Genomic DNA, 22,047 nt, shown 5'->3' with positions numbered 1-22,047 from the left:
GCCCTTTCCAAAGGAACAAACCTAGGGCCACCAGAGGAATTAGCCTCTGGCCAGGCTACAGAATGCCACACAATAAGTTCCCAAGCTGGCCCTACATTAGATCTCTCAGTGGAAACGATGATTCTCTCTCTCTGTCTAAAGATATCAGAAAGGGCTTTGCAATATCTGAAAGGAATCAGGGAGAAATAAGAGAAGCCTGTGAGGCACTGGAGAAGAAGCTCAACCTCCTGACAGTAAGAACTCAGGTCCTTGAAGAAACTGTTGGAGCCATGAAGGATGAAGTAAGACTACATAAAGAGGAAATTCAATTGTTGAAGGGAACCAAGCAGGATCTACAGAACAAACTAGAACAGTTGAAGAATAGTTTGGGGAGAAATAACTTGAGAGTTTTAAATGTACCGGAAGGAGTGGAAGGGGAGAATCTTAAAATCTTTGTGGTCTCGCTTATTGTAAGAGACATTCAGAGGATTCCTAGAGACCCCTTGAAGAGAAACGCCAACAAGAGCAAGCCTTGTAAGATTTTGATTAACTTCCAAACATATGGGTTGAAAGAAAAAATACTAGCCAAGGCATTAAAGCTAAAAACTATTAGAGTTCAGGACTTCTCCGAGATTAGGTCAGACCTGTCCAGGATCACCATCAACAAACAGTAGGAGCTAGGGAGGCGATTGGATGAATTAAAAAAGTTAGGCGTTTCTGCACAACGTAAGTTTCTGGCCGCCCTCTGAGTTAGGTACAACAACAAGATGTATAATGTTAGAGATGGCAACGCAGCTGATGAGGGATGGTATGAAAAATTAAAAGGTTGAATTCCGCCCAGGAACCTTGGGTGCTCTAATATTGGTCTAACACCAGTCCATTATTCAAGAGGGGTTCTTCAAGGGAAGGAGGGGTTGGGTTAGGGTGGTAATGGGGGGGCACAGGGCTGGGAGCATGAGGAAAAAAGAAATAAAAAAAAGGATCCTCTTTCGCCTCAATTAATTTCGCTCCCATCTGTCACTGGTGGGTGACACTGGCAAGTGCCTGGGGCCCAAGGGCAGATCCATTCAGATAATCTCTTGGAATGTTAATGGTTTAAGAACTAAAGGAAGAAGAGACAGGGTCCTACAATATTTGAGACTCACCAGCACAAATATTAATCCTGCAGCAAACTCATTTAACCAGAGAGGAAAGTATAGAGCTCTTCAAAACGTAAACATGGGTTCAATATTGTGTTTGTACTGAGCATAACTTTAATACTCAAGGAGTGGCAATTCTGATTAAACATCATGTTAATGCAGGAATATTGGAGGTGAAGTCTGATTCTGTAGGAAGATGGATTATAGTTAAGATACAGATCAACGGTAGGAGGATCATGCTGGTAGGCTTTTATGGCCGGAACTGCGATGATAAAGGACCACTTAAAAAGCTGTTCTCTCAGTTATCTGACTTCCCTTATCCAATTATCATGACGGGGATTTTAATGTGGTCTTAGGCAATAAGCTAGATAGGTCAGAGAAATGTAGATCTACAGGGATCCCAAATCCCAGAGATATTTGAAGGGGATGATGAAGGAACTTGGGTTGTGTGAACTATGGCGGCAGAGAGTTGGGGCGAAACAGGGCTTTTCTTTTAGCAATAAAAAGTAAAATAATGCCTCCCGTATAGACTATTTTCAAGTCCTCTACAGGCTGTGTGAACTTGTAGAGGAAATAACCTACCTGCCAGCCCATTTATCGGATCATGCGGCGGTAGTATTAGACTTTATTCTAGCACAGGAGACGGGAAGTAGGAGATGGACGTTGGATCGTACGTTACTGCTAGAGAGTGAGATTGTTTACCAATTACGTATAGAGACTGAGGAGTTCTTCAAGATTAATTTAGGGTCTGCTAATGGTCTGCTAGTGGTATCGGACACATTTAAAGTGGTAATAAGTGGAAAAATCCTGAGTCTAGCCAGTTACAAAAGTAAGCAGTATAGGAACACAATCAGTCATTTAGAACAGGAAACAGTAAAATATAAGAATCAACTAGCTTTGAATACAGAGGAGCCTAAAGCCTTGACCAATAAGTTGAGAGGTTTGAGGCAAAGAAGTGTTACATGCTAGAATTAGAAAAAGAGAGGAGGCTAGTAAGTTGGCACATTTCGAGTATGGAGAAAATGCAGGAAAGTTGTTAGCTTGGAAGAGCAAACATGACCAAGTGCAGAAACGTATTAAAGAAATTGAGTTAGACCAGTCTGGGGAGAGGTCATCGAGTAGTAAGGTTATAGAGCATTCCTTTCAAGAGTTTTTCACACAACTTCAAACAGAAGAGGCAATGGTGAGAGAAGAGGACATAGGAAATTGGTTAGGAGAAGACATACTCCCTTATATTACACGAGAAGAGCAGACCCTTCTGAACAAGCCAATTTCTTTGAGGGAAATCAGGAATGCTCTGAAATGTAGTAAGGGAGGCAAAGCAGCTGGGCCAGATGGTATCCCGACAGATCTTTATAAGGCTCTGGGGGAGGCAATAATTCCAGCCCTGTTAGTATTTTGTACAGGGATTTATTTTAAACAGAGTTCCCATTCCGACTTCATGGAACAAGGCCACCATTACACTGATTTTGAAGCCTGGTAAGAACCTGGCGAACTGTGAATCGCACAGGCCTATATCTTTGCTGAACAGTGATTATAAAATATTTGCTAAAATATTAGCGGATAGATTAAGTGGAGTGCTGAGTCGTCTGATACGTCCCGACCAGAAAGGTTTTATTAGAGGAAGATTTTTACACAAATTGACTTTTAATCTGGTAGGGGCAATAGATATGGCTACAACCTTTGAAGTTCTTCTAGCAGTAATAACTCTAGATGGAATGAGTGCCTCTGATAGAGTTAATTGGAAGTATTTAAGTCGGATTTTGAGTTTATACAATATGGTGGGAGGAAAATTCTATAGAGCTATAGGATTGATTTATAATGTCCCCTCGGCAAGAGTATTAGTAAACGGAAACCTCACAGAGCCTTTCAGGATAACCATAGGTACTAGGCAGGGCTGCCCTCTGTCCCCCCCCTACTGTTCAACCTCTATATAGAACCCTTTGCTAGGAAAATAAGGCAGGACTCCTTAATATCCCCTTTTAATTGCAACGTTTGGGAGAAAAAGGTAGCTTTATAAGCAGACAACCTTTTAGTGTACACTGCTGATCTATCAACAGCTCTCCCCACACTTATGGCTTTATCAGAGGACTATGGTGGAGTGTCTGGATATTGTGTGAATGCTGGGAAGACAGAGATCATGGCATGGAACCAGAAGAAGGAACAAGCACAAGTGAAGAGTGAAATGAGATACTTAGGCATAACAATCACACAGGAGATTGAGTATCTTTCCACAAAGTACCTAAAATTACTCTCGGGCGAATGTTTAAGTTAATGCAGAGATGGGTGCACCTTCCCCTGACAATAGTGGGTAGAGTCAATCTGGTTAAGATGGTGATCTTGCCTAGATTGAACTTTTTGTACAGTTCCATCCCACTTTCAATGCATAAGAGTTATCTAGAAAAAAAATCAGCAAAGGAGAATCTCCTTTATATGGGCATCTAAAGGGCCTAGGATTTCTTGGAAAAAGTTGCGCACAAGGTGAGAGAAGGGGAGTTTGGTACTCCCAGACTTAAAATATTACGCCTGGGCATTCAAATTTAAAAATACAATGATGCTTTTCACATCTCCAGACTCCACAGCAATTGGTGATATGTTTAAAGCTATGGTTGCCACTGTTAAAGGGGTAACAAAGGGTTTTCTTTACAAATTCGGCGATCCGAAATTCTTCAAAAAGGTAAAATTGAAGACACTATGGCCCTCATTACAACCCTGGCGGTCGGTGTTAAAGCGGCTGTAACACGGGCAACAGGCCGGAGGTAAAAAAAAAATGGGATCATGACCACGGCGGAAACCGCCAACATAGACAGGCACTTTAACACTCCGACCTCCACGGCGGTAGCAACAAACACCGAGGCGGTCACCGCCAACAGACAGGCGGAAGACAATGTACCACCCACTGTATTACAAGGCACCAATCCGCCAGCTTTTCCTGGACGGTACCAACGCCATCAAAAGCACGGCGGAAACAGTCTTTGGAAGGGAAACCACTCACCTCTTGACACTCCACGAAGAACCAGGACGCCATGGAGCCCGAATTGCAGATCCTCCCTATGTTGGTGTATCTACTAATACACCACGAAGTAGAAAGAAGGCGGCGGTGACGGTGAGTACTGCACCTAGCACACAGGGGAGGGGAGGAGGGAAAAGAGAGTGGCACACACACGCAACACCCCCACCCTCACCCACATCACCATACACACAAACATATCCAACAACAATACAGATACACCCCGTCGCCCCCTGGAAGAACGCAAGGACAAAAGGAAATGAGTCTAACCAGTGTTATATTGGAACATTCAGATACATCAAAAGAAAAAAATAAATAAGCAGTATATACAAATATTTACATTACGTACACAATTCCGTACACTGTCCCTTGTAAATGTCCGTGGAACAGTGGTCCCAAAAAGCATGGGCAAAGCGCACACATGACACCTGCCTCAAAACGGAGAGAACACTACAGGGGCATCAGGGTGAAAAAAACACAGGCACCTCAGGGGGAAGTGGAGGGGGGGCACCTCAGCCGGAAGATGGTACGACGCCACTGCTCCCCGAGGGGGCTCCATGCCCACTGCTTGGTCCTGGGGAATGCAAAGCAACAGTCTCTTAAGTGGGTGGGTTGCCCACTGCTTGCTTCTGGGGAGTGCAAAGCCACAGTCTCTCAAGTGGGTGGTTTGGCCACTGCTTGGTCCTGGGGAGTGCAAAGCCACAGTCTCTCAAGTGGGTGACATGTTCCACTGGTTCTGGAGGGGGTTTTGTGCCCAGAGTGCTTCATCCTGCCAAGGATTGGGTGAGTGGATGTATCTCTCCACTGGTTCTGGAGGGGGCTTTGTGCCCAGAGTGCATCATCCTGCCAAATATTGGGGGAGTGGATGCATATCTCCACTGGTTCTGAAGGGGGCTTTGTGCCCAGAGTGTTTTATCCTGCCAAGGATTGGGTGAGTGGATGCATATCTCCACTGGTTCTGGAGGGGGCTTTGTGCCCTGATTGCTTCATCCTGTCAAGGATTGGGTGAGTGGATGTATCTCTCTACTGGTTCTGCAGGGGGCTTTGTGCCCAGATTGCTTCATCCTGCCAAGGATTGGGGGACTGGATGCATAACTCCACTGGTTCTGGAGGGGGCTTTGTGCCCAGTGCTTCATCCTCCCAAGGATTGGGGGAGTGGATGCATAACTCTACTGGTTGTGGAGGGGGCTTTGTGCCCAGTGCTTCATCCTCCCAAGGATTGGGGGAGTGGATGCATATCTCCACTGGTTCTTGAGGGGGCTTTGTGCCCAGTGATGCTGCACCTGGGGTGTGGCAGTTAACATCCTCTCACCTGAGTGTCAGCCACGCGATGTACCTGGAACAGGAAGCATGATGCTCCATGGAGGCAGAGCTACACTCCATCCTGCGGCGACTTAGGCTGCCAACTGCTGGTCGTGTCAGTGCTGGAGGTGGTGCCTCAAGTGACGTGTCCAGGACGTCGCCGGCAGCCTCGGACGGCTGCCCACTGGTGATGCTGCTGACGTCCGACAGAGTGGTACTGGCTGGGCACGTGGCGGTGCAGGTGGCGGTGGCTGCGGTGGAGATGCTGCTGGTGCTGGCCGTGGTGCAAGTGTCTGTTGTGGTGGAGGGAGACACCATATCGTCTCCAGCAGCCTCGGATGGCTGATCCTTGGGGAGGATGCTGCAGACTGACATTGTTGCAGCAGCGGTGCAGGTGGCGGTCGTTGCGGCGGTGGTTACTGTGGAACAGGTCGCTGGCATCCCTGACGAAATCGTGGTCACCAGCCCCTCACCAGGAGACACCGTGCCCTGAGGTGACTTGCCCTTTGTCTTGTGGCCCTTCCCCACCTTGGCAGTCGCTGCTGGGACCTTGGCACTGCTCTCTCTGTGTTTTGGCGAGGCCTTGCTGGGTGGTTGGTGCGACTTTCCCCTGCTGGAAGCCGGCCCCTTTTTGACCTTTGCAGGTGGCGGAATAGGGTGGTCTTTCCCATCTGTAGGTAGCACACTGGCAGCTCTGACGGGTGCCCACTTCGATCCACCCTGACTTGCACGGATCACAGCAGACGCAGATGTGGTGGCTGAGGTGCTGGGCTGGGATCTAGACATCCTGGCCATAGGGGACGGATGTGGTGGGGGGGAAGGGGGGAGTTGGTAAGGGTTAGGGAAGAGGTTCAAGTTAGCTAGGAAAAGTATTTTAGATACACTGGGACGGGAAGATGGAGGGGGTGTGGGAGTGGTGGAAGAGGTAGTGGCTGTAGGAGGTGTACGTCTGCTGAGTTTGGGTGAAGGTGCATAGGCTGGAGGCTGTTGTGAGGTGGATGGCTGTTGGGTGGGTGTGTGCCTGCGTTTGTGTAGTTTGGGAGGAGGGCTCACAGACACACTGGGAGAGGACACAGGGGATGTGTGAATGGTAGTGGGGGTGGTGATTGCACGTGAGCGGTGTGTAGTGATGGGCCTGCTGGTGATGGAGGCAGTGGCTGATGATGTAATGCATGCAGGTGTGAGTGGAGACGAGACTGGGAGGGAGGTGGAGGACGTGGAGGAGGGGGACACAGTGGAGGAAGTGGATGTTGGTATGTGTGCATGGGTATGGTGCCTGTGTGAGTGCCTGTGGGATGTGTGGTGCTTATGTTTCCTGAGCCACTTTTGTCTGTTGATGTGTGTGCATGCTGGTCTGATGGTGTGCTTGGGATAGGTTGAGGTAGAGGGGATTGAGTCTGGGTGGTGGAAGTTGGAGGGGGGAGGCTGGACACAGGGACAATGGCTGCCATCAGTGCTGAGGCAGAGCCTGAAATGCTCTCTGTTGGGCCGCCACGCCAGAATGAATGCCCTCCAGTTATGCATTTGTTAGCTGCAAATGCCTCTCGACACCCTAGATGGCATTCAGAATGGTAGACTGCCCAACAGTGAGGGATCTTAGGAGGCCAATAGCCTCCTCACTGAGGGCAGCAGGGCTGACTGGTGCAGGGCCTGAGGTGCCTGGGGCGAAGGAGATGCCCACCCTCCTGGGTGAGCGGGCACGTGAAACATGCTATGGGGCTGCTGGGAGGGCGGTGCTGGTAGGGGGGTGGCAGCTGTACCTGTTGGGGTGGGCACAGAGGTGTCCTCCACTGCCAGGGAGCTTCCATCAGAGGAGTCGCCGCTGTCGCTGGTTCCCCCTCCTGTCCCCTTCGTGGAGCTCCCCTCGCCCTCCGTCCCACTGGTGCCTTCACCCTCCGTGGATTCACCCTCCTGGGCCATGTGTGATGCAGCTCTTTCCGTCGCCGGCGCCTCTCCTCCTCCGCCAGATGATGCTAATGCACACAAGGACAGGGTGACAAAACAAGAAGGGGGGAGAGACAGAGTACACACATGGTCAATGGCAGCAACACCATTACCGTTGGCGGACACAACACACACAGAGCTGCCCTTTGCACTAGGCCTTGGCCAACCACCCACTATGGTAGTCACCACCCCATGGGGTACAATGCCTAACGCCAACATATGCACACCAGACACCCACAGGACCCTGCACACTAGTAGCTGTCCAATTGTACCATTGGGGTAGGGGTGCTTCTGAGCCTGCAAACAAGGGAGCTACCCTGGCAAGACCACCCTTGCCTAGGGGCACCCACAGCCCACACCCAGATCTCTCCTAAACCGCGCAGAGTCAGCTTTATGACACTGTACTCACCCCCTTGTGGCTGCTGTGATGCCCTCAAGCGCCCATCCAACTCCGGATAGGCCACCGCCAGGATGCGGAACATCAGGGGGGTCATGGTGCGACGGGCACCCCTTCCACGTTGGGAGGCCAGCCCCAGCTGGGCCTCCGCCATCTTCTTGCTCCAGCGGTGCAGGTCCTCCCATCTCTTGCGGCAGTGGGTGCTCCGTCTGTGATAGACCCCCAGGGTCCGCACTTCCTTGGCGATGGCACGCCAAATACCCTTCTTCTGGTGGGCGCTGACCTAGAGGAAAAGTACAGGAGGAAAGGAAATTACTCACCTTTCCGGACCGTCATACTCATTGCCCACCAGTTCCCACCCATGCCCTGACGCACATACACGGACCATCCTCACATGCAGCCCTCAGCCCCCCCCCCAACATGTGGCTTCCATCCACACCACTCCAAACAGGCATTGCCCACGCATCATGCTCACAGTGTACTCACCTGTTTGTCTGGAGGACCGTAGAGTAGCGTGTACTGGGGGAGGACCCCATCCACCAGTTTGTCCAACTCCTACGCAGTGAAGGCAGGGGCCCTTTCCACAGACACATGAGCCATTGTCGCTTCCAGACTCAGGTCACAGCAGCACTTGCAGTGTAGGTCCTCTCCTGTTGATGGTCAGGTATCAAATGAGTGAACAGATAGAAAAAGGTGGTCACGTCCGCAGCGGTGCGTACCGTCACCGCCAGCGTACATGGCCATTGGCTCCTGAAACCCATAGGGACCAATGATAACCAATGCAGATCTGCGCGGCGGTCTTCGACCGCCTACCGCGACGCTGCACAACGCCAGCGCAGTTACCTCATTTCCCCTTGTCCCTCCTCACAAGTCAGGCAGCTGCCATTTCAGGGGTGCACATGGCATGGCACCTAACTGCGTCACAGCACCTATTGGCACATATACGGACTAACTTATTCACACACGGATTTACTAACATTACTGCAGACACAGTTGTGCTACCTATGTGGTAAATGACCCTCTGTTCACCGTTCTCCTCCATAGGCTACAGCCCCTGGGGCAGATGATGAGATGGCGGCATCATACGGTGTACAGACCCCTGGTGGACCTGTCGACAATGGAAGACAGACACATCATACTCACATACAGACTTGATCGTGCCACAATCCAAGAACTGTGTACCCAATTGGAGCCAGACCTGATGTCATCTATCCGCCAGCCCACAGGTATAACCCCTCTAGTGCAGGTCCTGTCAGTGCTCCATTTCCTGGCAAGTGGCTACTTTCAAACTACAGTGGCCATGGCATCTGGGATGTCTCAGCCAATGTTTTCTAACGTGTTGACCAGAGTTTTGTCTGCCCTGCTGAAACACATTTGCAGCTACATCGTGTTCCCCCCAGGTGGAGGATTTGCCCACTGTGAAAGCTGACTTCTATGCCCTGGGACATATCCCCAACATCATTGGTGCTACTGATGGTACACATGTGGCCTTTCCCCCCCCCCCCCCCCCTGCAGAAATGAACAAGTGTACAGAAATAGAAAAAGCTACCATTCGATGAATGTGCAAATGGTGTGTTTGGCGGACCAGTGCATCATCCATGTAAATGCCAAATATCCTGGCTCTGTGCATGACGCCTATATCTTGCGGAATAGCAGTATCCCTTGTATGATGGGCCAACTCCAGAGGCACCGGGTGTGGCTAATAGGTGAGGCCAAGGTCCCCACACAGTATGATTAGGTGTCTGGGTATGGGGTAGTCCCTAAGGGTTAGTGTGTGTCTAACAGGTATTCCTCGAAATTTGCAGGTGACTCTGGTTACCCCAACCTCTCATGGCTACTGACCCCAGTGAGGAATGCCAGGACAAAGACAGAGGACCGCTACAATGAGGCACATGGCCAAACCAGGCGTATTATTGAGGTCGTTCGGCCTCCTGAAGGCCAGATTCCGGTGCCTCCATCTAACAGGGTGCTTCCTATACTACTCACCCAAGAAGGTGTGCCATATAATTGTGGCATGCTGCATGTTGGACAACCTGGCATTGAGACGCCAGGTGCCTTTTCTGCAGGAGGATGAGCCTGGTGATGGTCTTGTGGCAGCAGTGCAGCCTGTGGACTGTGAGGAAGAGGAGGCAGAGGAAGAAGATATTGACAACAGAACGAACATCATCATGCAGTTCTTCCAGTGACACACAGGTAAGAGACTGTAACTCCTCCTCACATTTCAGAATACTGTAGGACATTGTACATGTCAGCCTCTTGACCTCTGTCTATGGACACTGATTGTTCCCTTTGGATTTACTTTTTGCAGATCTGGGTACCACATTCTGTCTTCTGCTATATGTACTGCTGGCCAACAACTGTCATACACTGGTATCAGTAAATGAACATTTACATTGCTATATGTTGCTAATGTTGTCATAATACATTTGTGAACGATCAGACTGACTCCAGATTGGTTTGTGATTAAAGGGTGTTTATTTAGGGGCTAATGAGTATAGGGGTATGTGCAAGGGGCTGGGGTGATGGTGGAGGAAGGTCCATAGTAGAGTCCAGTCTCTTGGTATCACAGGTGCATTGTCCAATGGGGCATAGGAAGGGGAGTAATGGCAGTTCAAGTTGGACAGGGTGACATAGTGGGACAGAAGGGTGACAATCAGGAGAGTCTTATTTCCTGGTGGGGGTCTTGGCAATGTTCTCTGGCTTCTACCTGGATCGCAGGGACCGTTTGAGGGGTGGTTCTCCTTCTGCAGGGGGTAGGGTGCTGGTGGCCTGTTGTTCCTGTGGCGGTGCCTCCTGTCCACCAGCCCCGGCAGAGGTGGAAGGCTGTTCCTCGGTTTGGCTAGTGTCAGGGGCCCTTTGTTGTGCTACTGCCTCCCTCATGGTCTTGCCCATGTCAGCCAGCACCCCTGCTATGGTGACCAGGATGGTGTAGATTTTGGTGAGGTCCTCCCTGAAACCCATGTAGTATCCCTCCTGCAGCCGCTGGGTCTCCTGAAACTTGGCCAGTACCGTGCCCATAGTCTCCTGGGAATGGTGGTATGCTCCCATGATGTTGGAGAGTGCCTCGTGAAGAGTGGGTTCCCTAGGCCTGCCCTCCCCCGTCGCACAGCAGTCCTCTCAGGTTCCGTGTTGTCCTGTGCCTCTGTCCCCTGAACCGTGTGCCCACTGCCACTGACCCCAGGTCCCTGATCGTCCTGGGTTAGTGGGTTTGCTGGGGTCCCTGTAGTGGTGGACACACTGCTGATTGACATGTCCTGGGGACAGTGGCATGGTCCCACTGGGTGGGTGAGGTGCTGGTGTTTCCTCGGGGGGAAGGTTCTGTGGTGGTTTCGTAGTGTGGCAGGGGAACCGACTGTCCAGAGGTCCCAGATGGGCAGGCTGGTCATCCTGATCCAGGCGTGCAGAGCTGCTGCCATCACAGTGAGCCTCTTCTGTGGGGGGACTGGATATGGCTGGCACCTCCTGTCCGGTGATGTTGGGTAGGGGTCCTGTTGGGATGTAAATGCATTGTTATTGTATCTGTGTGTGCCATCATGTGCAATGGGTGTGTTCCCCTGTATTAATGTGCTTGCACTGTCGCCTTGGCCTTGTGTGATTGGTGATTATGTGGGTTTGGTGAGTCTCTCTACTGGGCATGCTGTGGTGATGGGTGTCCATGCAGGTCTGTGATGGGTGTCCATGCACTGTTGTTGCATGCAGGGCTTGGTATTGGGATGGGTGGGTTGTGATGGTGGGGTATATGTGAGGTGTTGAAGTGATGGGGGTGAGGGTAGGGGTAGGAGTTTGTGATAGCATGCAGGTAGGGTGGGGGATAAAGTAGTAAAGATTTGACTTACCAGAGTCCAGTCCTCCTGCTACTCCTGCGAGGCCCTCAGGATGCATGATCGCCAAGACTTGCTCCTCCCATGTTGTTAGTTATGGGGGAGGAGGTGAGGGTCCACCGCCAGTCCTCTGTACAGCAATCTGGTGTCTTGAAACCACTGTTTCAAGACACCAGACACCGTTGGTCGTTCCACCTCTTCCTGATGTCATTTCTGGTTCTGCGTTGACCCTGTCGACGATTCTCCGCCATAGCTCCATCTTCCTTGCAATGGAGGTCCGCTGCACCTGTGACCCGAATAGCTGTGGCTCTACCCGGATGATTTCCTCCACCATGACCCTGTTCTCCTCCTCAGAAAACCTGGGGTGTCTTTGAGGTGCCATGATGTGGTGTGAGTGATGTGTGAGGTGATGTGTGGGGTGATGTGTTGGGGTGTGTGCTGTGAGGTGTGTGGATGGTGTATGTGTGATGGTGTTCTGTGCCTCTGGATGATGGTGTGGTCTTTGCTTTTCTCTCTCTCTGCTTGTTTAAATTTTTTCGCTGTAAGGGGTTGTGGGTAATGTGGGTGTGTGTTTTATAGTGAGTTTTGTAAGTGTGTGTGTATTTTGAGCGCGGCGGTGTGTACCGCCAATGGTTTACTGCGTTTGAAAGACCGCTGCATTGATTCGTGGGTCGTGATACTGTGGGAGTATTCCTATTGGTGTGATGGCGTGGGTTTTGCTATCGCCAGTTTATCAGTGACCTTTGGTCTGGCAGACTTGTGTGGGTGTCTGTATAGTGGCGGTTTTCTCAGTGTGGGTCATAATACCGGTAGTGGAATACCGCCGTGGTCACGGTATGTTGGCGGCCGTCAGCAGGGCAGTAAGCGGGATTTTCCACCAGGGTTGTAATGAGGGCCTATGTGTCCTCGCAACGAGTTGGTATCAGTTAAGATCAGCAGAGGGAGTTAGTTACTTTGGCCAAAATGCCCCTATCTGGGAATCACCAGGCACTCCTGAGTGTTTGAAGGATGTTTTAGCCTTGCCAATTAAGAAGGCTGGTATAGTAGTCTGGGGAGACCTCCTTAGGGATGGAGTCCTGCTTTCCTGGGAAGAGCTAAAGGATAACACAGGAGTGGCCCTTCCTAGATTGAAACACATCCAATTAAAAGGTTGGTTACAGAGGGCCAGAACAAGTTTTGGACCAGCAAATTTGTTAGAAGACAGATTACTTGTTAAGTCTTCAGCCCCTAAGAAGGATTTGGACTGGTACAGGGAAATCTTAGAGGGACTGGATGGAGACTTTGTATTGGCCAAAACTCTTTGGGGGGGGAAATTATGCCTCTGGAACGGGTGCAGGTATGGTGGAAAACATCAATGCGTACTTTGTTCAAGATATTAAAGCCCGCTCCACTACGGGAAAATCATCTCTTCTCCATACATCAAGCCTATATATCGCCGGAAAGGCTCACCAAAATGAGGAAAGGTGGAGAGGTAAACTGTCCCAAATGCAGTTTGCAGCGTGCAACTGATATTCATATGTTTCTGGAGTGTCCAGTTTTTTTCTCTTTTTGGGCAGAAGTGTGTAGAACTCTTGCAAGTATATTGGGTCGAGAAATTATGATAAGCCTCCCCCTGGTTATATTTGGGAAAATACAGGAACCCAAACCGTGGGTAGAAATGGAAGAATTTGATTTTTTTACTCAATCCTACTGGTCAGAAGAGAAATCTGTCAGAATTGGATGGCGAAGTTCCTCGGAGTGGCTTAATGCTCTTTTTCTTACGTCTAAAATGGATCTAGAGGCAGGTGGCCCAAAAAAGAAGAGGGGAAAAATGTGGGCTCCCCTGGTAGAATGGAAAAGGGACCAGGGGAGTCCGTAAAGACCAGATAGGGGCACACAATCTTGATGTACGAAGTCCAATGTTTATACAATTTCTTTGCCGAGCCTCCAGCCATGTGTGTTCAGCTTTCTTTCTTCCCATTGAAGGGTGAGTGACAGAGAAGGGGTCTCCATGGCATTGGACATCTCCATCTATGAGAGGGCGGGAAAGGCGAAATATTGGATTTGGTTTGGAGTCTGAGGTGAATGAGGGGGAAAAAAAAAAAGGTTATGCCTTGTGCCATAGCGGACTAAACTTTGGCAAATTAAGGGCATGCATCTCAAAGAGGGATTTAGTGCGGCAAGCTCACATGCTCTGCATACTTCTGCCATCAAGTGTTGGGTCTGGATGTGTGCAAGTTGTTTTTCTTCAAAGAAACTGTTGGAATCATGTGGGCAAGTGACTCCTGCTCTCTGTGATAGTGTGCCTGGCATTGACTCTATTGTTAAATTGTTTTCCGGCAGTCAGGTGAGAATGGAGTGTGTTTAGAGTGTCTAGAAAAGATGGCCATGCAAATAAAGTGTAATAAAGTACTACAACGGCCATGGGTGTCTGGGGAGGAGGGCGGCACATGTGAATCTACAGCACTACATGCCACGAACAGATGCTTACATGGTAAGTAACATAATCTGTTAGGTGGCATGTGTGGCTATAGATACACATGATCTGCATAGACTGTGAAGCAGTGCCCTCCAGAAAGCAGTGGCTAAGTTGCGGTTGTTTGAAAAAGAGTATGAAGTACTGCCTGTCCAACATTTGCCTGTTGTCGTGCTAGTACATCCCCACAATAGTGTTTAGTGAAAGTGTATGGATTTGACCAAGTGGCTGCTTTACAAATTTCTGCAATTGGTATATTACCCAAAAGCTTTAGCATAACAGGTCTGGATACATTAAATTATCCATCTTGAGATACCTGCTTCAGATATAGCCTCTGTGTGGAGGTGAGAAAGCAACATGAGTTGTTTGGTTTTATGAAACTGTTTAGTTCTGTCAACATAATACATTAATGTCCTTTTAACATCTAAAGTGTGTAGAGCTCTTTCTGCAACTGATTCAAGCTGTGGGAAGAAAAACAGTAATTCAACCGATTGATTTAGGTGAAAAGAAGAGACAACCTGTGGAACTAGATTTTGGATTGGTACGTAGTGCTACTTTATCTTTATGAATTTGGAAGAAGTGTTCCTCTAAAGTTAATGACTGAAGCTCACTCATACGTCTTAGTGAAGTGATTGCTACTAGAAATGCTACCTTCCATGAAAGGAATTGAATTGGACAGTTATGTAATGGTTCAAACCCATTAGTCTAGTAAGTACAATATAAGCGTTCCATATAGGTGCTGGGGGCGCTCTAGGTGGAATTATTCTTTTAGGGCCTTCCATAAATACCTTAATCACAGTTATCCTGAACAGTGATAAATGTTGGCTATTTTGTAGATATGCAGATACTGCTGCATGGAGTAGCAGTAGTGATGTGTACGCTAACCCACAAGTGTGTAAAAGAAGCAAACAGCAAACAATATTTTGAATAGTTGCATTGAAAGGGTCAATTTATTTCTTTTGACAATAGAAAACAAATCTTTTCCAGATTTTGCCCAGAAGCAGTATGTTCGGTCGGGCCGAAAGTCTTTTGTTGGGCGGGGTAGGTGCCTTTGTACTCACTGCACCAGTGGAACATCCTGCATGAGCCCGCTCATCTCTGTTTCAGAGTCCGATTCGGAGTCTGGAATGGAAAAGGCCCTTTCCTCAGCTTCCGAAGCCTTGTGCAGCTCTGCGTGCAGCTGGATGTCTTGGAGATCGAAGATGTCTGCCGTCTGCTCCAATTCCTTCGGCTGCATTTCTTTCCTGCGCTTAATGATCCCCGAGTGTATTCTTTGATCAAAACGATCGACAGGCCTCGCAACTCTCCTCGCTGTGGTCCGGAGAAAGGCAGAGGCTAAAAAATGAAGCTGGTATTTAACGTGGCAAGAGGGACAAAATCGAAACGGTGTCGGTTCCATTAGCAGCGCATTATTTGTTTGTAATGACGGACGTGAAATAAGATGACGAAGCAAGAACGAGCAAAGCCTGAAGGCCAGGATGGAAATTCGTCGAACTGACGGACAAGAGTTTGCTTCTGTTCCCGATGTACGTTGGTAGAACGTGAACGAAACCAATACCAATGAGTATGAAAACATACCATGTTCTAAGGGGAGCCCAAAACTATTTCGAACCGGAGCACCGAATAACACGTCCAAAACCGATGGCGGAAATAAAACAATCTAACAATGGAGTTGATGCCCATGCGCATTGTCACCGAGAGGAGTCAATTACATCGTGATTCCAACAGCTTCTTTGAAGAAAAACAACTTGCACACATCCAAACCCAACACTAGATGGCAGAAGTATGCTGAGCATGTGTATCCACAGCCACACATGCCACCAAACATGATATTTCTCTAGGCAGCAGATAAAAAGGTGGCGGGTTGGGGATATTGATGTAGAAAAGCTTTATGACACCATCATAATGTTACAATTTTTTGTATTATTCTGACTTCTGATGAGTATTATTGCCACTTTCTTGTCTATGTTTATAATAGTTACTATTTGTACTGCATGAACCATTTTAGAAAATTGATTAGAATAAACCTTGAAAATACATCCCCGATTTCCTAGTGTTCTGGAGTGTGCCTATTGATGAAAAAAGAGGGTTTAGAGTTTCCCAATCCCTGTGAAATCTTACAGGATTGCATGTTATATACAAGCATCTCACTCAAGTACTTCTCAGTAGGTTGTGAGGTGATTGCAGTCAATTGGGATTTCTGTGTCACAATGGCACACTGACTAAGTGCTTAGTGTCAGAGGGTCTAGGAAACCCATTTCCAGGCAGTGTTCTCAACATAAACACGCAAAATGTATCAGTACTACACAATCCAAATATTTTTTTTTTTTTTTTAAACGTAAAGCACTGACAAATGTCTCACTGTACAGGTATGGGTAGTAGATCAGATCCGCTTGGGAAAGCAAAACTCTCAAATATTGAATAGGATGTATAGGGGTCACCATGAAACCAAGAAAAGTGTTTGAACTCTAGAATGGAGGATGTCTACAACTGTGACTGCTACCTTAGAGATAACCGTGAGCTGTATGTTTCCATGATTGGGATGCATTTTGTCAAACACTTCTGAAGAGGTGCAGCAAAACACATACCTATATAACTCAATTTTATAGCACAGGCATGCTAGCTTTGAGGTATGATAGGTTAAAATACTTATCACTACTCCATATCTCACTTATAAGGAAGATTGCATATTTGCTCAGCTGCGCAAAAGCTATTGGGCTCATTATGATGCTGCCGTTATCCATGCTGAGTCACTCCTCAGTTGTATTACAACGTTTCCCGCCAGCTCACCGGATGGAACATTGTATTACGACGTTCCCACCGGGCTGACCGCTGGGAGCATTGTATTATGACGGGCTGACCAAGGGGAACAGTGCTACGGTATTGGTAAGGGAGCCGAGACCAATACCATAACACAACAGACCCTAGGAATGCACACTGTCTGCCAAGCAGCCAGTGTGCATTCAGGCGGGGCTGGGCATTGGGGTCCCTGCACTGCCCAACGCTGTGGGCATGGGCAGCGCAGGGGTTCCCCTGCCCCCGCTCCACCACCCTCCCCACTGTCTCTCCACCAGCATTTCCATGGAGGGGTGACAGGAATGAAAAGACTGGCAGAAAGCAGAGTTGTAATCAGCACGGTGGCACTGAGCTCAGCGCAGCAGCGGCTATCACAACTCAGACCGCCGTCTAACCGCTTGGACTCACGTTCCTGGGGGAGACGGTGGTCTTGAGGCAGTCCAACCGTCAGGGTCGTAATGTGGCGGTAGGACCGCCTGGAATGCAACCTCCAGCCTTGTAATGAGGCCCTATGTCTCACCATATGAGCAGCTGGAAAATTAACTCCATGGCATTGTCTGCAAATAGAAGGTCTGCAAAATTTAGCTCATCCTATGCTGCTGCAATGTTATCCTGGCAAAAACTTGTGTGTTGGACTACTTCATAAGTTTCTCTGAGGTGTCATTTTGAGATGTTCGGGGCTTCGGTTTTCAAACGTACAGCTGACATAGCCGGTGACAGCACTGTAGGGTAGATGGTGACGCAAATCAGTTCTTCAGCAGATACCAGGGTCATACTTTGAAATGTGGTGGTGGTGCCAATGAGAAAAGCAGACCCACAGTTCTGATTGGATTGAAATATATGGTCTGATATACTTGGCGATCAGAACACTAGGGTCATGAGTCATATTCACCATTCTTGATATGCTTCCTCTTTGAAATTTCCAAGTCAAGAGTCATAATGCCCTATACAGCAGCAAACACAAATAAGGTGAAGATGGAGTTCACTGGAGTTCACATTCTAAAGACTCGGAGATAATGATTCAACACTGCCCAGACAGGCCCTTGTTTCAAAAAGAAAGACATCACAAGAGAAACTTTGTTACATTACATTAAACTCACTAATGAAGCAAGAGTGATTATACAAAAACATATTCTAAGGTTTTCCTATTTCAGTTTCTATTTGTTGTGAAATATCACAGTTTTTCAGTGTTTTCTAATGTTTTATAAAATTAGAAAATTAAAGTGTGTGATTTTCCCTTTGAGAAATGTATTTTCTTTAATTACATATTGGATATCTGTAACATGCCACTGACTTCAGAATGATCATATTCTACTTTATGCAGGTATTTGACAGTCTATATAGTTTGATTACCTGAGATGTTGCAGAGGAAACAGATGGTGATGGAGAGGAAGGTGGTGTGAGCAAACTGCAGGGCAGGTTTAGGGGAACGTAGTGTTCATGGCTGCAGACAATACGGAGGAAGTCCAGTCTTAAAGACACCAGGGTACTTGGGTTTGGCAATAAATAAAGCTTTGCAGAAACCTAGTAGAGAGGAGACAAAACAGAAATAAAAACATACCTTAAGTTAATACATATTCATTAAATAATTATGCATATACTTTGCCACAAGCTGGACATTTTAAGTAATATTAGTTGATGCATTCCTTTTGACTGTTTCGAAATGCTTACATTCAAGCTTTGATGTAATGTGATGTGACTTATTAGTTCTTCCACAGACTAAACAATTATTAATAGTATATTTAAAACATGTAATAATTCTAGAATTACTAATATGACGTAATCCCTTACGGTTATGCATAAAAACACATCTGCTGCCCTTTCTAACGTTGACATTTGTGACAATGTAGATGTCATGGGGTTCTCAAACACAATTCCCACCAAACAGGGCTGCTTAATAAATTGTCACAGAAAGTGAATCAATTTGGTACTTATCTGCAAAAATAGGTTTCGAGATTGAAAGTCTTCTGGATATAGTTTTGCATTACTGCATTGCATTACAATCTAATGGTTGGGTCTGGAGGTTTTCATGGGAAAAGTTTTACTTTTGGAATTTGAACCTCAGCAATGCCTGTCTGCTCTGCAAAGAAGCTGACCGTAAGCACAGAATGCCTTAGTAAGTAATCACAACGTTTAGATTATTTTTCTCTGCCTTGCAATGTGCATGGGTAGGAAGAGTACTATTATTTCCCTTTTGTTTGGCACTAATCCACGTTACTAAGAAGGTGCAGAGGTCACATGTGAATATAGAAGTCCTTAGAGCTGAAGACCTATTGTTACAGATAAGTAACTAGTGTGAACCTATTCTAGTTTCAAAAGCTGAGCATCAGTTATGCATCTTTTGCCCTTATAGTGAAAGCTGAAAACACAGAGTAGTGTTCAACAACTGCTTGACACCATTGTCCCACCTAAGCTTTGTTCCTTAACTAAACATTCACACTAAGATTTTGTGAATGTATATTCTGATTAACAAGTTGACACTGGGGAGCTATCCTTTAGTGATACATTTTCTTCTTATGATAATTTAATTTATTTCATCTGGAATGAGCCTTCGGATTTACTTCAAATATTTTCACTTCTAACGGATGTCGGTTGTCTGCCTACTCAATCTTGCAACTGTTGACTACATGATTGGATTTTCCATGACATGAAAGGAACATGGTAGAAAGAATTGTTGTCTACTTCTTTTTACACTTTTTTACAGCACCTAATACATGACTCGTATACTAACATCAAATGTATGCAGAGCTCTTTCTGCAGCCGTAGTAGTTGGATTTTGGAATAACACTGTAGCTGAAACAGTTGATTTAAATTGATAATAAAAAATTATTATTATTTTTTTTTCCTTACCACTCTATCCCTGACAAAAAATGTAACAAATGTGTGTCTGTTAAATGCAGGCAACATAAGTTTACCATGGACCACATTATAATTCCAGATTGGAATAGGAGATCTGAGGGGGGTGTTTACCCGTTTAGCGTACCCTAAAATACTCATGTGACAGGCATTCTTGACAGTGGTTTGTTCTCAGGACCCTCATGTGCGTCTTGAGGGTGTTTGATTAGCTTTCAGCAAAAACAGGAAACAAAACGTTTCCATTTTGCTGTATACCGTACCTGTGTTGCAAGCTTCTCTCAATGCTGTCACGTATCTGTCAAATCAAGCTTCCCAAACTCTATGATCTCAGGTAATAGACTTGTGGCCTGGATGCCAAGTAACTGCCTGGCATAGTCAGCAAGTGTGGAAGGGGTGACATTTAGATTAGAAGAGATTCCATGACTTTCGATCCCTTTCCAGTGCTATTAGAATTAGGGCCTGATTACAACTTTGGCGGAGGGGGTTAATCCGTCCCAAATGTGACGGATATCCAGCCCACCGTATTACGAGTTCCATAGGATATAATGGACTTGTAATATGGCGGGCTGGATATCCGTCACAGTTGGGACAGATTAACCACCTCTGCCAAAGTTGTAAACAGGCCCTTAATGTTGTGTGCAATTCACTGCATTTGTAGATTAAAAATGGAATGTGTGATATAAAGGGAAAAGCCTTAGCTAATGTCCTGCACCAACACTGAGACAGAGCATTTTCCACTAATTGACAGATAAAATGTTTTTGAATTTTTTGTTTACGTCACAGGCATGTAGGTCTATGTATAGCTTCCCCAATGTGAAAAAACATTTTAAATTACAGTTTGATTTAATTCTCACTTGTGAGAGATGCTAGACAACCTGATTAAGGAGTTTGCCGTGAGATATTGTTCTCCTGGCAGGTGATGTGCCGCTAAGACAAAAATTATATTTTTTGTTAAATTGCCTCTGCTATCTTCGATAGTCTGAATGGCTTTTGTTCTCTTATTTGTTTAGTGACACTTTGTGTCTGGATCTGACCCAATTAGCCGTGAAACAATTCGATTTTCAAAATTCTTAAATGCCAGGTATACTTGGTAGCTATAGTAAAATGATTGTTCGATTGCCTCTTGTGTTGACAAACAACCTCTCAATTGTTGTGCTCCCAGACAGGCCCCTTACCTGTGTAAGGGGAAGCTGTCTGTAACATTAGGCTGGGACTGCCTTTTTTAATGACCTCAAATTTTAAATACTGCCCTGTGTTTGCCACTTTAAGGCAATCCACCCACTTTCCTGACACCTGTGCATATTGGTTTGTGAACCATTCCTGTACTGAGTCTATAGGTAATCAAGAATGAGGTATTAGACTGATGCATGAGAGAATTATCCTAACAATTTTATGTCTGTCCTTACTGTCACAGAGTGATGGCTGACAAATTCAAGTCTAATCCTGAAATCCCTGAAATGGAGTGGTCGCTGCGATAATCAGGTTAATCTCTGCTCCCAGAATACTCTTTTCTAAGATGCGGTTGGGGATGCTTTTTTCATTCTGACAGGCAATTCCACTTTGTACAACAATCGGATCAACTTGCTTTTACTCTCATGGCACTGCTTGAACCAGTTTCTCTTTAAGATCTAGGGGGTCATTCCGACCCCGGGTCAGCGGGAGCACCGCCAACAGGCTGGCGGTGCTCCGCCGGGCATTCTGACCGCGGCGGTACAGCCGCGGCCAGAAACGGAAAGTCGGTGGTGTACCGCCGACTTTCCGCTGCCCATGGGAATCCTCCATGGCGGCGCAGCTTGCTGCGCCGCCATGGGGATTCCGACCCCCTCACCGCCATCCTGTTCCTGGCGGTTTCGACCGCCAGGAACAGGATGGCGGTGAGGGGTGTCGTGGGGCCCCTGGGGGCCCCTGCAGTGCCCATGCCAATGGCATGGGCACTGCAGGGGCCCCCGTAAGAGGGCCCCACTTTGAATTTCAGTGTCTGCTCAGCAGACACTGAAATTCGTGACGGGTGCTACTGCACCCGTCGCACACCTTCCACTCCGCCGGCTCCATTCGGAGCCGGCTTCATCGTGGAAGGGTGTTTCCCACTGGGCTGGCTGGCGGCCTTTTGGCGCCCGCCCGCCAGCCCAGTGGGAAACCCAGAATGACCGCCGCGGTCTTTTGACCGCGGTACGGTCTTCTGGCGGTCCCAGCCAGGCCGGCGGCTACCGCCGCCGGCCGGGGTCAGAATGACCCCTCTAGTCTTCCAGATATGGGTTATACGTTTAAGGAATGTTTCATCAAATGTGCTGCCACCGAAGCAAGTGATTCTGTATAAACACTTGGTGATGATTTTAAATCAAAAGGTA

General features: G+C 47.4%; 1 protein-coding gene across 10 annotated transcripts in view; it reads right to left on the bottom strand.

Moving 5' to 3' along the window:
* Nucleotides 1–22,047, bottom strand: part of DOCK7 (dedicator of cytokinesis 7) — a 1,022,674-nt gene that overhangs the window by 353,406 nt on the left and 647,221 nt on the right. For all 10 annotated transcript variants that reach the window (XM_069232530.1, XM_069232531.1, XM_069232532.1 and 7 more), the window contains one exon: nucleotides 18,197–18,367. In XM_069232530.1, the coding sequence (XP_069088631.1) occupies nucleotides 18,197–18,367 (171 nt within the window). The remainder of the gene's footprint in view (nucleotides 1–18,196; nucleotides 18,368–22,047) is intronic.

The sequence above is a fragment of the Pleurodeles waltl genome, chromosome 4_2 (assembly GCF_031143425.1).
Source record: "Pleurodeles waltl isolate 20211129_DDA chromosome 4_2, aPleWal1.hap1.20221129, whole genome shotgun sequence".
In the NCBI taxonomy this organism is placed as follows: domain Eukaryota; kingdom Metazoa; phylum Chordata; class Amphibia; order Caudata; family Salamandridae; genus Pleurodeles; species Pleurodeles waltl.
The sequence above is the reverse complement of the archived record's forward strand: the minus strand, read 5'-3'. Positions and strand labels throughout refer to the sequence as shown.